The 13,439-nt window shown below is 45.6% G+C and overlaps 1 protein-coding gene across 2 annotated transcripts in view; it reads left to right on the top strand.

Annotated features, from left to right (window-relative positions):
* The window catches only part of tle3b (TLE family member 3, transcriptional corepressor b), a 40,281-nt gene that overhangs the window by 11,515 nt on the left and 15,327 nt on the right, over nt 1-13,439 (top strand). The window contains exons 6-8 of one of the 2 annotated variants that reach the window (XM_080458374.1): nt 2,555-2,617; nt 3,800-3,874; nt 12,785-12,989. In XM_080458374.1, coding sequence (XP_080314500.1) covers nt 2,555-2,617; nt 3,800-3,874; nt 12,785-12,989 — 343 coding nt within the window. Of the gene's footprint in view, nt 1-2,554; nt 2,618-3,799; nt 3,905-12,784; nt 12,990-13,439 lie in introns of both variants that reach the window. The other variant, XM_080458373.1, reaches the window with a different exon arrangement.

The raw sequence follows: 13,439 nt of genomic DNA, 5'->3' as shown, positions 1-13,439 counted from the left end.
TTTGTTTATAGCCATCAGCTAAAAACGGAAGAGGAATGATGTTGCATCACAGTGTGTTATTGATAATATTCTGTCAGTTCTGCAAATTAGAATCTGATCTAAAGGGTTAATCGGGACCGGGTCTGTATATGGTCTAATCAAGGACGTAACGATGCTAATTGTACCTCAGGAACATTGACTTATTTCAGGGTCAGTGAGTGATGAGTTCTCCATTAAAGAGACGGTGACGTTAAGCTGCTCAGTGGAAGATGCAGAGAGATCGGAAAAGCTTCCTCAAGATTATGTCAAAGATTTTTGACCTTTTCAGTGATTCTAGCGTCTTAAATTAAAGTGTTGTGATGTGATGGGAATGTGTTTGTTTAGAAAAACAACTGGAACTCTATAAGCCATTGAGGATGTGGCGTCGTTCATAACACTGCGCTGCTATACCAGTAAACAGGAGGTTACAAAGAAGTAACTCATCAAAATTGACGCTCTGCACAGAGACAGCAGCTCAGCCACTAAACTGACTTGAACAAAACTAATTGCAGCAATCATTGCATTGCCTCTGAAGGAGGCCCTGCTTGTGAAGCCCCCGGTCGCTCCTCGTTCTCTTTCAGAGTGAAACCTCAGATTTCTTTTTTTTTACCACGACACAATAAACAATCGAAGCGCTGAAAAAGAGGCAGAGTGCACCTGAGTCCCACCGATGTTTCTGGCTTCAAATGGTGGCTGTGAAGTGGTGATTTGCCGAGAACAAATGGACGCCTTTCTGTGTGAGTGAGGGTTTTGTAGTGTAGGAGCTGTAATAGCGGAGTGTATCAGCACACCGCTGCTTCTACAGGCCCCATGTTGCTCGCCTCGCAGCCATTTCCAGAGAAGTGGTGTGATACTCTTACCCCACTACGTGTCATTGTATCCAGCCCCCGCTAATGATGATGGTTTATGAGTCTCCAAAGAGCTTCCCCCAGCCACCCCCACCTCTGTGCATCCACCCTCCTCCCCCTCTTCGTCCCCCCCCCCCCCCCCCCCCCCCCCCCCAGTTATCCCTCATTAATTTCCCGTGCCGATCAGATCGACAGGCCGAAAATTCAATTTAATGACCTGCCTCTGTGCTGCGCCTAATATGATTTTACAGGCTGTTCTGGTCAGAGCCCCAGCCCAATTTACATAACGATCAGCCGTGCCAGATAGCGTTGCCCCAGCAACAGAAGAAGAGGGGGAAGAGGAGGGGGAGCACAGAGGAGAGGAGATTAACATTGAGGGGCGTGAAGAACGCTTTGAGGTGGAGGAGGAGGGGGTGGTGGAGGAGGAGGAGGTGGTGGTGCAGGAGGAGGAGGAGGTGGTGGAGGAAGAGGAGGAGGGCAGCACAGTGCATCTGTTACACAGCGTTTCAAGTGAACACGCATCATTCTTTGGGTTTTTCTTTCAGAAAAGTTTTTCTTTTACATGGTGACATTTTGAAAATGTCCGTTTGCACAAAAACGACAAACACTGAAAACGATGTAGTTGGCATGCCAGGCCAGGAGGTGGTGCTGTTTTTCGACCGTTTACACTACAACGTGCGTTCTTGAAAAGTTCCACCGTTTGGAGCAGTTTTCAAAAAGTTGCGATTTCAGTGGCTCCGAGCACCATTGTAAAAAGACGCCCCCCCGCCCCCCCCTTCCAGCGAGAATTTCACGTCTTCACTTGAGATCGGTCTGGAGATAATTCCCAACAGGCCAGCAAAGCTCTTCTTTTTTCTTTCTCCTCCCTCCTCCTCCTCTTCCCCCCCGTTCACAGTCAAACAAGGTTAAAGGAAAAAAATGAGTGGAATGTAGGAGTGTAGAAAACGGGCGGGAAGGACCTCTTCAACCGACCCACACCTGCTGGGCCTCCACCCCGAATCTCTCACAATCAATTAGTTCTCCTCCCCCGGTTCAGTCAAATCACATTACCTTAGTGTCAAATCAGAGGCTTCACTCCACCGTTCTGTCCTCCTCCTCCTCCTTCTCTTTGTCTCCCTCCTCTCTTCCTCTCTTTCACTGGGAAGTGCAGGTTTTGAGGGGGGAGAAGAAAAAAAAAAAATAGCCCTGACCAAATCGTCTCGGGACGCTGGAGTGCGGTGGGCGGTGGGCGGCCGGCGCTGCACATCCATTTGTCCAAACGCGGTAAAGTGCTCCGTCCAGCTCTGCAGGATCATCTTACTCTGCCGGCTAATATTCTGTGGTCGATACCAAAGATGCCTCTGATAGATAGGACCGGAGAGTTAACCTGTCTGCCCCCCTCCCCCGCTCTGCATGTGCTGTAATTATGAAGTATGGACCTCATTAGGATTTCTCCAGCCAGATGGTATTAGCATATTTCAGGCTCCTAATGAAATAAGGCCCGGGCCTAATGGAGGCAGGAGAGACGGGGAAGTAAATTTGTTCTGAGGCCGTCCGAGTTTGGTTAAGAGAGACATGATCTGCCCTGATGGACACTGCAGACATTAGTGTTGTTTTAAAAGGTAATTGAACCGTGGCTCTTGTGTCGGTCCCTGGCACGACGCCCACTCAGACCGCCCGGCTCAGATTCTCTCTCTCTTCTCTTACAGACGGAAATTGCCAAACGCCTCAATGCGATTCTGGCTCAGATCATGCCGTTCTTGTCACAAGAGGTGAGTGTCATCGTCGTCATCCTCATCCTCATCCTCATCCTCATCCTCCTCATCATCAGCAGCAGCTTGACACCAGAAGTTGTTGTCCTAGAAATCCAGCTGAATTGAAAAACGTAGCGCTGTGTACAAGTTTCAGAAAATGTGTGGTAGTTTTTTATTATTTCAGTGTAACAATGTTTCTCGGCAATTAATCTTATTTCATTGAAAAACTTTATTTCCCTTTTTAAATGTGGCCAAAGTTGCAAGGAGCATGCATCTGTGGGATCAGCAGCAGAGCGGAGTATTCAGGCCACGCCCACGAAATTTCCCAAACAGATTTTATTTGTTCAAGATCTTCTTTTGGTGCTTTTTTGTGGATTGAATAATTGAAGACCGAAGACGAATCGTTATTTCAACAACTTTTTAATTAAAGGAACAGTAATGTGTCGAAGAACTGATGGCGGAGATGTGGGAATACCACTAATAATCTCTCTCCATTGAGATGTTGATGATCCTCATTTTTTCAATAAGAAAGACGCTGCTACAGATTCACACCGTCTGCCTACGTCTGGCAAACGGGCCTGGAAAGCCTCCAGTGTTATGGGACCAGAGGTGGTCTGGGTGCCGGTTATACTGGATTATCTGAGCAGAGAGCCATCGGCATCCTCCAAACCTTCACTGTAGAGCTGCAGAAGACAGCGTGGTCCCTGATATGACCAGAAAACGGTTTTCTTGGGATGCTCACGCTGCGGTTTATCGCTGACGTTTTTGTAGGACACCAGTTTGAAGGACACGCGGTTTAATCCAGATTAAATGTTGCATGCCGATCCTTGGAGCAGACTCCACCCGAGAAAGCTGCATGATATTAGTCAAACATGAGAGAATCAATAGACTGCTGTTGAGTATTACAGTATGACTTGTGATAAATGAGTAAACACATTTTAACGTCATCGTGCAGTGCATGAAGTCAGTAAAGTTAAAATCGCGATAAAGATAAATTTGAATTGTGCAGCCGAACTGTCCGAGCGCTGCAGCAAAGAGAAACTGACAGAAAAGATTTGGGCTCAAGCCACTGCTCATCCCACAAATGCTTCCTTCTTACAGACGCTGAATAAACTGAGTACAGTGATTTGAAGCTTTTTACACACAGGAAGTGAGTGAGGTGACGTTGTTGAGCTCTCTAACCTCCATCTCTGCTCGCAGCACCAGCAGCAGGTGGCTCAGGCCGTCGAGCGCGCCAAGCAGGTGACCATGACCGAGCTGAATGCGATCATCGGGGTACGTGGACTTCCCAATCTGCCTCTCACTGTGTGTATACCTCCTCTTTTACCTTCATTCGACCCGACGCCGGGGGCAAATCTGCACGCGCCAGACGGGGACCGCCGCGGCGTAGACGCATGCTGCGTTTACGCATGCTGCGTTTACGCTCGCAGGTCATTTCACACGTCGGCGCCTCAAGTGAGCTTTTCAAGGATAACCCGGGAAAAGGGCGACAGAACCAGGAGGAACGGGGCTGGAAAGGGGATAAAAGTAGCTTAGTGCGTTAATCTGCAGCTGTGCGTTCACATCTCCATGTTGACGCTGAACGCAGAGCAGCGTCCTCGTCTCCTGTGCAGACTTGCCCCCGTCTACAGCGGTTTATTATATTTTTATACGGGTTAATGATGTTTGCAGTATGCCGTCAATGTGCCGGAATTTGTCTGATTGTTGGTTGACCATGACCTGTCGGCAGCACAGAGCAGCTGCTTCTTCTCTCAGACGTCACATGTAAAGTCGTTTCTTTGGCGAAAGCAGCCTTCTCGGCATTTTTGTGTTTACCTTGTTTATGTAGCACAGACATGTATTTTAACTACAAAGCACGTTGAATCTTTTAGGGATTCTATCGTAGACCAGTGCTTGTCAATGTGTGGGGTGTTTCTCTGTTAGAGGGCAGCAGAGAGCTTCAGAGGGTGAAATCTGTAAAAACATTAAAACTAGATTTATTGAGAGTGTAATATTGGAAGAAGTACAGCTATGAATTACACTCTAGTGCAAAACCAGAAGTGTAACAGTTAATATGTTGAAGAAATGAAGAAGTCAGCAAAAGAAGAGTTCATTTTTTAAATGATTGTTTCTTGATCCAAACAGTTTAAATTTTAGAATATCTGAACGGATGGTACAATATCACCAATAATGCTGGATATCGCAGTAACGATCAGTAGCTGATGTTTGGAACAGTGTTCTTTCTCTTGCCACTAGTTTACCTCAGCTGATTTATTTTTTTTTTTTAATGAGGAAATCACAAAGTTTTTGTGTCTTAATATTTTGAATTTGCAGAGCGTGAACGCACAAAACATGGAAACCTAATTAACGATTTCTTTGCATATGTTGACATTGAGCCTGGGAAGGTTGTCTTTGGCTGCGTTTACACAATGTTTTGAAAACGAAATCGGTTTCTGCAGAAATGCTGAAAATTGTGTAGTTGGCATCCCAGGCCACGAATTTGTGGTTTCATTTGCAAGATCAAACAGCAGCACAGACATGCTGCAGAGAACAAACATTTACAACAATCCGTCTTCACCTGCAGAGGGTGAAGTAGTTGGTGTTGCTCCATCAAAGTAAGAGGTTGAGTTTGCATGTTCTTCCTGGGCCTGAGAGTATTTCAAACTGCTTACTGTGTTGACTCCGTGATGGACGTCGACTCGCCCTAAGCTCCTCCCCTCAGGCATGAGGCGAAGAGACTGCGTGCAGACCGCCATCCGGTCTCTCAGGTTTCACTTTGGCTGCACTTTAATTAGATGAAAGGCTTCACCTCTGACCCAACAGCAGGATTTGACCGCCGTTTTGTCAGAAAAGCGCCGCGACAGCAGCAGAGATTACAGTCGAATGAACTCCGCAGGTATTGAGCTTTAGAGACGAGAAGAGGTGTTCAGAATCAGGAGAACAGGAAGCTCTCCTCCCTCGTGGTCACATGATTCGACCCGCCTCAATCAGCTATTTCCTAACGAGCCGAGTTTCCGAGTGATTCATTAACAAGTACAATAGAATATTAACACGGTTCTGGACAAACACTGTGAAGCTCTGTGAAGTACCGGGTACTTTTCTCAACGCTCGCAGTGAAGTGAGCACACCACTAAAATCAAACTTCAAATATGCACACATCTAGTGGAGCATCTGAACTACAGATTACATTTTGCAGCTTTGGCATGTTTTTGTCTAGGTATGGTTTAAAAAAAAAAAAAAAAAAAAAGACATTTTGTTTGCGGATTTCCTCATAAAGCAGCTGAACCGTTTCCATCAGTGTTATCAGATTTTATCTGGAGGTAACTGCTCTGTCGAGCCGTCTGCAGCCACAGTATCGTATTCTTTAATCAGATCAGAAATGTGTCAGATCTCTGTTGAAAGCAGGTTTTCTTCACTCGCTGGATTGTTGTTGTTTTTTTCTGGCCCTTTAGTCTTTCTACTCTTCTAATTCTGCGAGCCCCATTCCCTTCATATTTCACAGTTTTACTTAAAAGCATCTGCAGCCCTCCAGACTTCAGTGGAGGAGAGAAGTGCACTACAAAAATCAGTAATTGGCCTCTTAATTGTTTCCATAACCTGAAACAGGTCCAGACAAACAGCCTTTCTTTGGTCTCCCATCTGCTTTTGTTTAATCATCTGAGCAGAGTCGCTCTTTAATAGGCGGCTCTGGACCCTGATGGATAACTGACCCTTTGATTGGCCCTCTGTAGCCGAGGTTAGTGGGCGGTTACTTTATTCCCGTGGCTCCGGGGTCAAGTCCAACGAGAGGCGGATATCGAAATTCGATTAAGGTAAATGAGCCGGGAGCACAACCCCGACTTCTAAAGGTAATTACCGCCTTTTTTTTTTTTTCCTCAGTGAGAGTGTAGAAAACATGAGAGATCCTGGTTTCATTAAAGCTGTGCAGGTCCTGAATAAGTGCGTACACACACACACACACACACACACACACACACACACACACACACACACACACACACACACACACACACACACACACACACACACACACACACACACACACACACACACACACACACACACACACACACACACACACACACACACTCTTTCGCTCTTTTTAATTACTGGGCCAAAGCTGTGGCAGGTGATCAATCTCCACGTCTCTGCAGTGCGACCGAGGCGTCATTAAACCGGACCCGAGTCCCCCCACACACACACACACACACACACACACACACACAGACGAGGTGTGTTTGGTACAAAGCAGCGGTGTCAAACATAAGGCCAAGTTGCCGGTGAAACAGTTTCCATGGTGTAGTTACCCTGCCAGGCCACCAGTTGATGCTGTTTGTTTTTGTGATGAAACCACACACACACATACACACATTGGCTATAAACATTAACAATGGGAGAACACGGAAATTCGTATGAACTGACGACCAAGTTGGATTGTTATTACAGTGACTGTAAACTATAAAACTACCAAAGTCCCAGGAGAATCTGGAGTCACGACACTCTGGAGGAAGACATTGTTGTTATTGTCGATCTGCTGAGCATGTGCAGTAGAACTAGTTACTACAGCCATGGTGTGTATGAGCATTAGTAGCACCTCAGAAAAGTAGCGTTTTGCCTCGTGCGCATTGAATCTGAGCTGTTTTCAAAAAGTCGTGTTTTCAGTGGCTAAAGGAATCCCCAAAACACAACGGAAGTTTTACTTTTAACGTGAAAATATTATGTAAATGGTTCTTTGGTCTTGAGGTGGCTGGACTGTTTCTGTCGCCGCCGTGACAAACCGGCAGTCTGAAGTGAGAAACGGATACGGACGGTCGCTGTTAAAGCGAGCAGCCTTTATTTTATTTGTGAACAAGCAGCATTAGCACGAAAGTACTTTGTGAAAATGTGCAGGAATCTCTGCAGCTAAATTGACGACGGGGTTTTACATTTTGCGTGTCGATTCTAGACGGAGTAGAAATATCTAAAACCCCATTTCTGTAGCGGAATCATGTAGTGTGAGTTTTGGCTGCAGGACTAAAGATCATCTGAGCTGTGATGTCATTTCCAACATGAAGGGAATAGAGACGGACGCGTCTCGTGTTTTTAGTTTTTCTCTTGTGGGAGACGCACGATTCGGCCTGATTTGATGAGTGTCGGCGGGCGTCTCCTTTCCACGCTGCTTCCCTCATTTCCATGATTTCCACGCCGGCTGAGATGGTCGTCTGATAACCTTTAACGAGCCGGTTGGAGGCGGCGTGCCGCTCATCACGTATCGCGTGAATGCTAATCTGAGGAGAAACCCCGAGGCCTCCTGCGTCTGTGGCGACAACAGAATGTCTCGAGTACAACTACTGCACTCTGTACTTGAGTAAAAGTACCGTTTTCAAGTCGAGCCATAAAATAGATGAAGATAATAATAATACATTTCATTTGTAATGCACTTTACATTTGGCAAACAAATCCCAAAGTGCTACAAAAAAACACATTTAAAAATGATTACTACAAGTGCCTCAAAATACCAGTTTTTACTGGAGTACTACTGAGAGATTACTCTGTATTCAGTTACAACAAGGCTTAGGGAAGTGATCAGTTACTTAAGTATGAAGGCCAAAAGTAGTGACATTACTTTATAATGCATTCGCCACACTGTAAAGTAGTACTCGAGTATAGCAAGTGTTACCATGCTTGAGCTGTACTCTGTTACCGATTAGAAGTATAATTGTCAAGTAGAAGGGACGCCTTTCGAGAGCTACTATACTTTTAGATTGTTTCTTGTGACTGTTTCTGGCTTCATTTCCTGCTGGTTGGACTCTTTTCACGTCACTATTGTTTTTAAGGACCGACACCGTTTTTGATTTTGATATTTTTTCACCAGTTTTGGACTTTGGTGTGTGTGTGTGTGTGTGGGTACTCCGGTTTTCCCCACAGTTCGAGAACAATTAAAAAATAAAACACGCACTGGACCCTCGCACCCCCCCCCCCCCCCCCCCCCCCCCCCCAGCCCCTCAGGACACACTTGTAAAAGAGATTATTAATCTCAATGTGGTTCTCCTGACAAAATAAAGGCTAAATATGACAAGATTACACCATTGCAGCAACATTGTTAACTTGACCTCATTTATACAACGCTTCACGTGAAAAAAAAACCGCAGCTTTTTTTTTTTTTTTTTTACTTTTGCATTTTAACAGCAATGTTGTGAAAATGATGTCTGGAGAATTTTATTTATTTATTTTTTAAAGTTGTTTTTTTTCCCCTGGTTTCATGGAACTGGAGCATTTTCAAAAAGTTCCACCTTGGGAGCCGTTTTCAAAAGGTTGCATTTTCAGTGGCTCCAAGCGCCGTCGTCATGCACACGGACACCCACGTTTGTTGTCACTTGAAGGTTTTCGTACCTCACGTAACGTTGTCATGTAGACAGACACTGGAAAAAAAACAAACACAACCGCAGTTTTGGGTTTTCACTCGGATGTTGCCGTGGCCTCGAAGGATCGGCGTTGGCATGTCGGCGCCGCGGCAGACCTGCGGCGGCGTGGTGAGTCGGACCTTGACGGGCCGGCTGCAGCCGTGTGGCGTTGCAGTGTCACGCAGGCGCGGCTTCGCGGGTTGCGGTGTGGGTTTTGTTCCTGGAGGAGCGGCGCTGAGCTCCAGAAGCACCGCGGAGAGCAGGATGAGGGCGTAGCGTGGCGACCGCCGGCAGCTGGTTGGCGTCGACGCCGGTTCCACCTGACAGTGGCGTCCTGCGGGGAGCAGGCTTCGCCTAGTTAACTTTAATTGCCTGTTTCCTGTGGAAGTTGCCTGAGCTGCCGCGGCATTTACACATAATGAAAAAAGATAAGTGTGAAAGGAAGCCAGCTCTTTATCCATGAATATTGAATTGGAAGCAATTTATTTTCTGAAATTTCCCCCCTCTTTTCTCTCGGCGGCTCCCTCTCCTCTCCTCAGCCACAACTTGCTAATGAGGCTTCTTGATAATGATCCCTGCACGCTCTTCCTCATTAGGCACACTCAATGGGGACGTCCCTGCCTCCATCCCTCACTCGCTCTCTCGTTATTCTCTCGTTATTTTCTGATTCCGCCGCTCCCATCTTTCCTTGTTCTCCCCCCCTCCCCCTCCCCCTCTCGCTCTTTCACAACAAATAGGGCTGCTCTGCGCACCAGCACAATATCGATTAACGATGCCGCCCCTCAGTCGCTTCCATTCATCGTGCGATTCCAGGTCCGGCTCGGCGTAATGAGCCGACTGAATAACGGCCGGCTGCTAAATAAACCTTTAAATGTGGCGAGCCACGAGCTCTACCCTCCTCTACTTTCTCCGTTTTATGTAATGAATGTATGGATGAGGGTATTGAAGTTCTATCTAACAAGCAGAATCACAATCGTGTTTTTTCCTTTTTCTTTTTTTCCTTTTTGAAGAGGCAGTTGATGGATGTGCTAAGTGTTATTTAACCTTGTTTTAAAGCACTTGCTTCCCTCTAGCATGAGTGGCTATTTAACCGCTGTCTATCTACTCCGACTGCCTCCGTCTCTCTCAGGACTCTCAGCGCGCGCACACACACACACACACACACACACACACACACACACACACACACACACACACACCCCTACTTAACAGCGTTTTGCTGGAGGAGGCCATGCTCCCTTGGTTTTCCAGAGTGTTGAAAGGTTTTTAAGGTTTTCGAGTGTAGACCTATCGATTTGATCCGAGCTCAGATTGAAGCGGGAACACGTGACACCGTGTGGAGTCCGACACGGCCGCCAGGTAAAGGTCACGTACTCCCGCAGAGGTACAACGAGCCGCGAGCAGCGATAAGTGGACTCGTCTTCGAACAAGCGTAGAGCGTGATCTGATTCTGGCAGAATAAACCAACTCCAGGTCAAAGGTCAAATTCTCACATTTGTGTACAAACAAAATCAGTCGTTTGAAGACGACTAAAGAATCGTTCAAACATTCAACTCTGTTTGATTTTTCTTTGTGAATAAATCGTTAAACGTTATCAAATTACACTTAGACTTGGTACATTGATAAAGTGGAAATATATTAAAAAACAACAACTCAGGATTACCAAATTCTTAAGACTATGAGTTGCCGATCTTTTGAGAAGTTTGGCTGGTCATGTGACCTATCCATCAGAATATACAGTATATACCGTCCCTGACCACTAGGTGTCACTGCATGACAGCAAAACGCTGCTACAGCACCACAGAAATGTTTTTTCTTTCCATATTTAACCGACAAAGCAAAGAAAATGTCTCGTGAAAAAAAAAAAGCTGCACAGTAAAACTGAAATAAATGAACATTTTGAAATTTACCATATGACAGAAATACAAATTGATACAATGTTCTCTGTAGTTTTTCCAAGATTAACAGAGTGAAATAAGATCGTACACCTCTCAGATGTCTCGTTATGTGAAGATATTTGGGATTTGTTAGTTCGGTTGATGTTTAAGGGAATAGTCTTGACTTCTGATTTTAAAAAAAGTACTTGTAGTGACTTATAATCCAGAAAATACAGTAAAGTGAACTCGGTGCTTCTTGGTCTACCTCTGAGTTTTCCTTCCATCTTTTGTGTCGCACAGTATTTTTTTGGTTGAACGGTGGTTTTTCCAGATGTTTTTCACATTATAAGGTGATATTTTTAGAAGCTGTTTGGATCCGGAAACGATAAAACTCTTCTCCTGCCATTTTGGATTTTGTGTTAAATCTTTATGTTTAGTCTGCAACTGTGGTACCTGTTTCAGTTTTAGTGTAATTACAATTTGTTCCCATTACAGTTGCTCCCAGTTCAGGCTCTCTGGCGCCCCCCCCTAGGGGAGGAACAGTCTAATACTTTTCTTTAGTCAAATCTTAGTATTAATAATGTGCGTCTGAAGCTTCTCACACATGATCGTTTGTTAATTTTCTCTGTTTAGGATTGAAAAGGTTTAGATTTTGTTCTGTTTGTTCACATAAAGTCAGTTTGTTTATGGAAAGCTCTTATGAACATGTAACGTCTACTGGTACACCCATGAAAGTTTATGCTAACTTTATATTTTGTTTATTTAGTATTTGATTTGCAATTATTTTAGATTTTCCTGTGACGACTTGAAATTTGACAAATTTCTGCCGCTTCTTTGATTTTCTTTCGCAGCCCTGCAACTTAATAGTCAATAACTTGATTTTTGTTTTCTTCTTTTAGCAAAGTAACATCAAGAATAAAGACTTTTCTAATAAGAAAAACACTGATCAGCCATAACATTATGACCACGGTGAAACAAGGTGCGATGATATCAAATAGAAGGAACTTTTAGAATCTTATGACCCTTCGGCCAGAGGGAGCAGAACGTGCTGAGGCTTTTATATAAAACATATCACCATAAACTAAAAGACGGAGGAAGGTGGCAGCAACAAGTCGTTTGCTATCAACTCAAATGGCAAGAAAAGTGTGATTTATTATTTACACAAGAATGTTTACAAATATCTGCCCATTAGGAATAATGAAATCTTAAACTTTGAAGCTCTTGTTAAGACACAGTGGAGGAACCTTCTGAGGTCACGATACAGAGAGAAACACCAGACCGCATCGCTTTAGTATTTTCTGCATTTAGCACAAGTCTAAGTTCTAAATGTGACTGGACGATAAATGGAAACAAATTTCTGAAAAGCCGTGGCAACAGTACAAACGCAACAATCAAAGTTTCGCGTTTAGAAATCTTGAAACCCAGTAGTAGCAGCGTTTCCGCCGTCTCCACGGCAACGGAGCCCAAGTGTTTCCAGAAAGTTGCGTTTTCTCCCGTTTACACGACGACGGAGTTGGAGCATTTTTGAAAAGTTCCATCGTTGTCGTATAACCAGACACTCAAAACGCTCCAGAAGTTTTCTGTTTTCACTTGAAAATGTTGAATAAAGTTACCTCACTGTGCTACGGCGTATGAGAAGGTGGTCCTAATGTTGTGGCTGATGGGTGAGAATGAGTGAAAAGACAGGCATGTGTTCTTCGTTTCCCGCCATGCAGCTGCAGTGTATTTGCAGTGTGTTCTCCCTCGCTGTCAGACGGCGACTGAGCTGGATCAGCTGGTTGGCAGCCGCTCTCTCGCTCTGCTGTTTATGCATAAACGCTTTAGCCTTGAACCGCTGCGCCGGACGAGCCGGCGTTTGGCGCACGAACCTACAGCGGTCGTTCACAGGTTCACTACCCAGCCGACCCACTTGTCCTCTGTGTCGTCCCTCTTGCAATTGTTTACAGCAGCAGCAGCTCCAGGCGCAGCACCTCTCGCACACCGCCCACGGCCACCCGGTGCAGCTGCCCCCCCACCCGTCGGGCCTGCAGCCGCCCGGCCTCCCCCCGGTGACCGGCGCCGGCTCCGGCCTGCTGGCGCTGGGAGCGCTGGGCAGCCAGGCACACCTACCTGTGAAGGACGAGAAGAATCACCACGACCTGGAGCACCGAGGTGAGGAGCACAGCCGCGCACACACACACACACACACACACACACACACACACACACACACACACACACACACACACACACACACACACTGCTCGGTGACTACCTGCCAGGAACAGGTTCTTCCAGCCAAATCTATTTAACACACACACACACACACACACACACACACACACACACACACACACACACACACACACACACACACACACACACACACACACACACACACACACGTCAGGGCATGTTTTTCAATCTAAGTGTTTGTGTACCGAGCCACCGTGTGAGGAAATATTTATCCAGGCCTTCGTGAAGTTTTGTTGGCCTCACCCGGGATTTATTCTGACACGAAAACAGTTCAAACTAACTTTAGAAAAAAAGGAGGAACTGCGGCTGTAAACTGTAAACATGTTTCCATGAGTGCCGCTGTCGTATAAATTTATGTTGCCCAAC

Source organism: Lipophrys pholis, assembly GCF_963383615.2.
Source record: "Lipophrys pholis genome assembly, chromosome: 2".
Taxonomy (NCBI): domain Eukaryota; kingdom Metazoa; phylum Chordata; class Actinopteri; order Blenniiformes; family Blenniidae; genus Lipophrys; species Lipophrys pholis.
The sequence above is the reverse complement of the archived record's forward strand: the minus strand, read 5'-3'. Positions and strand labels throughout refer to the sequence as shown.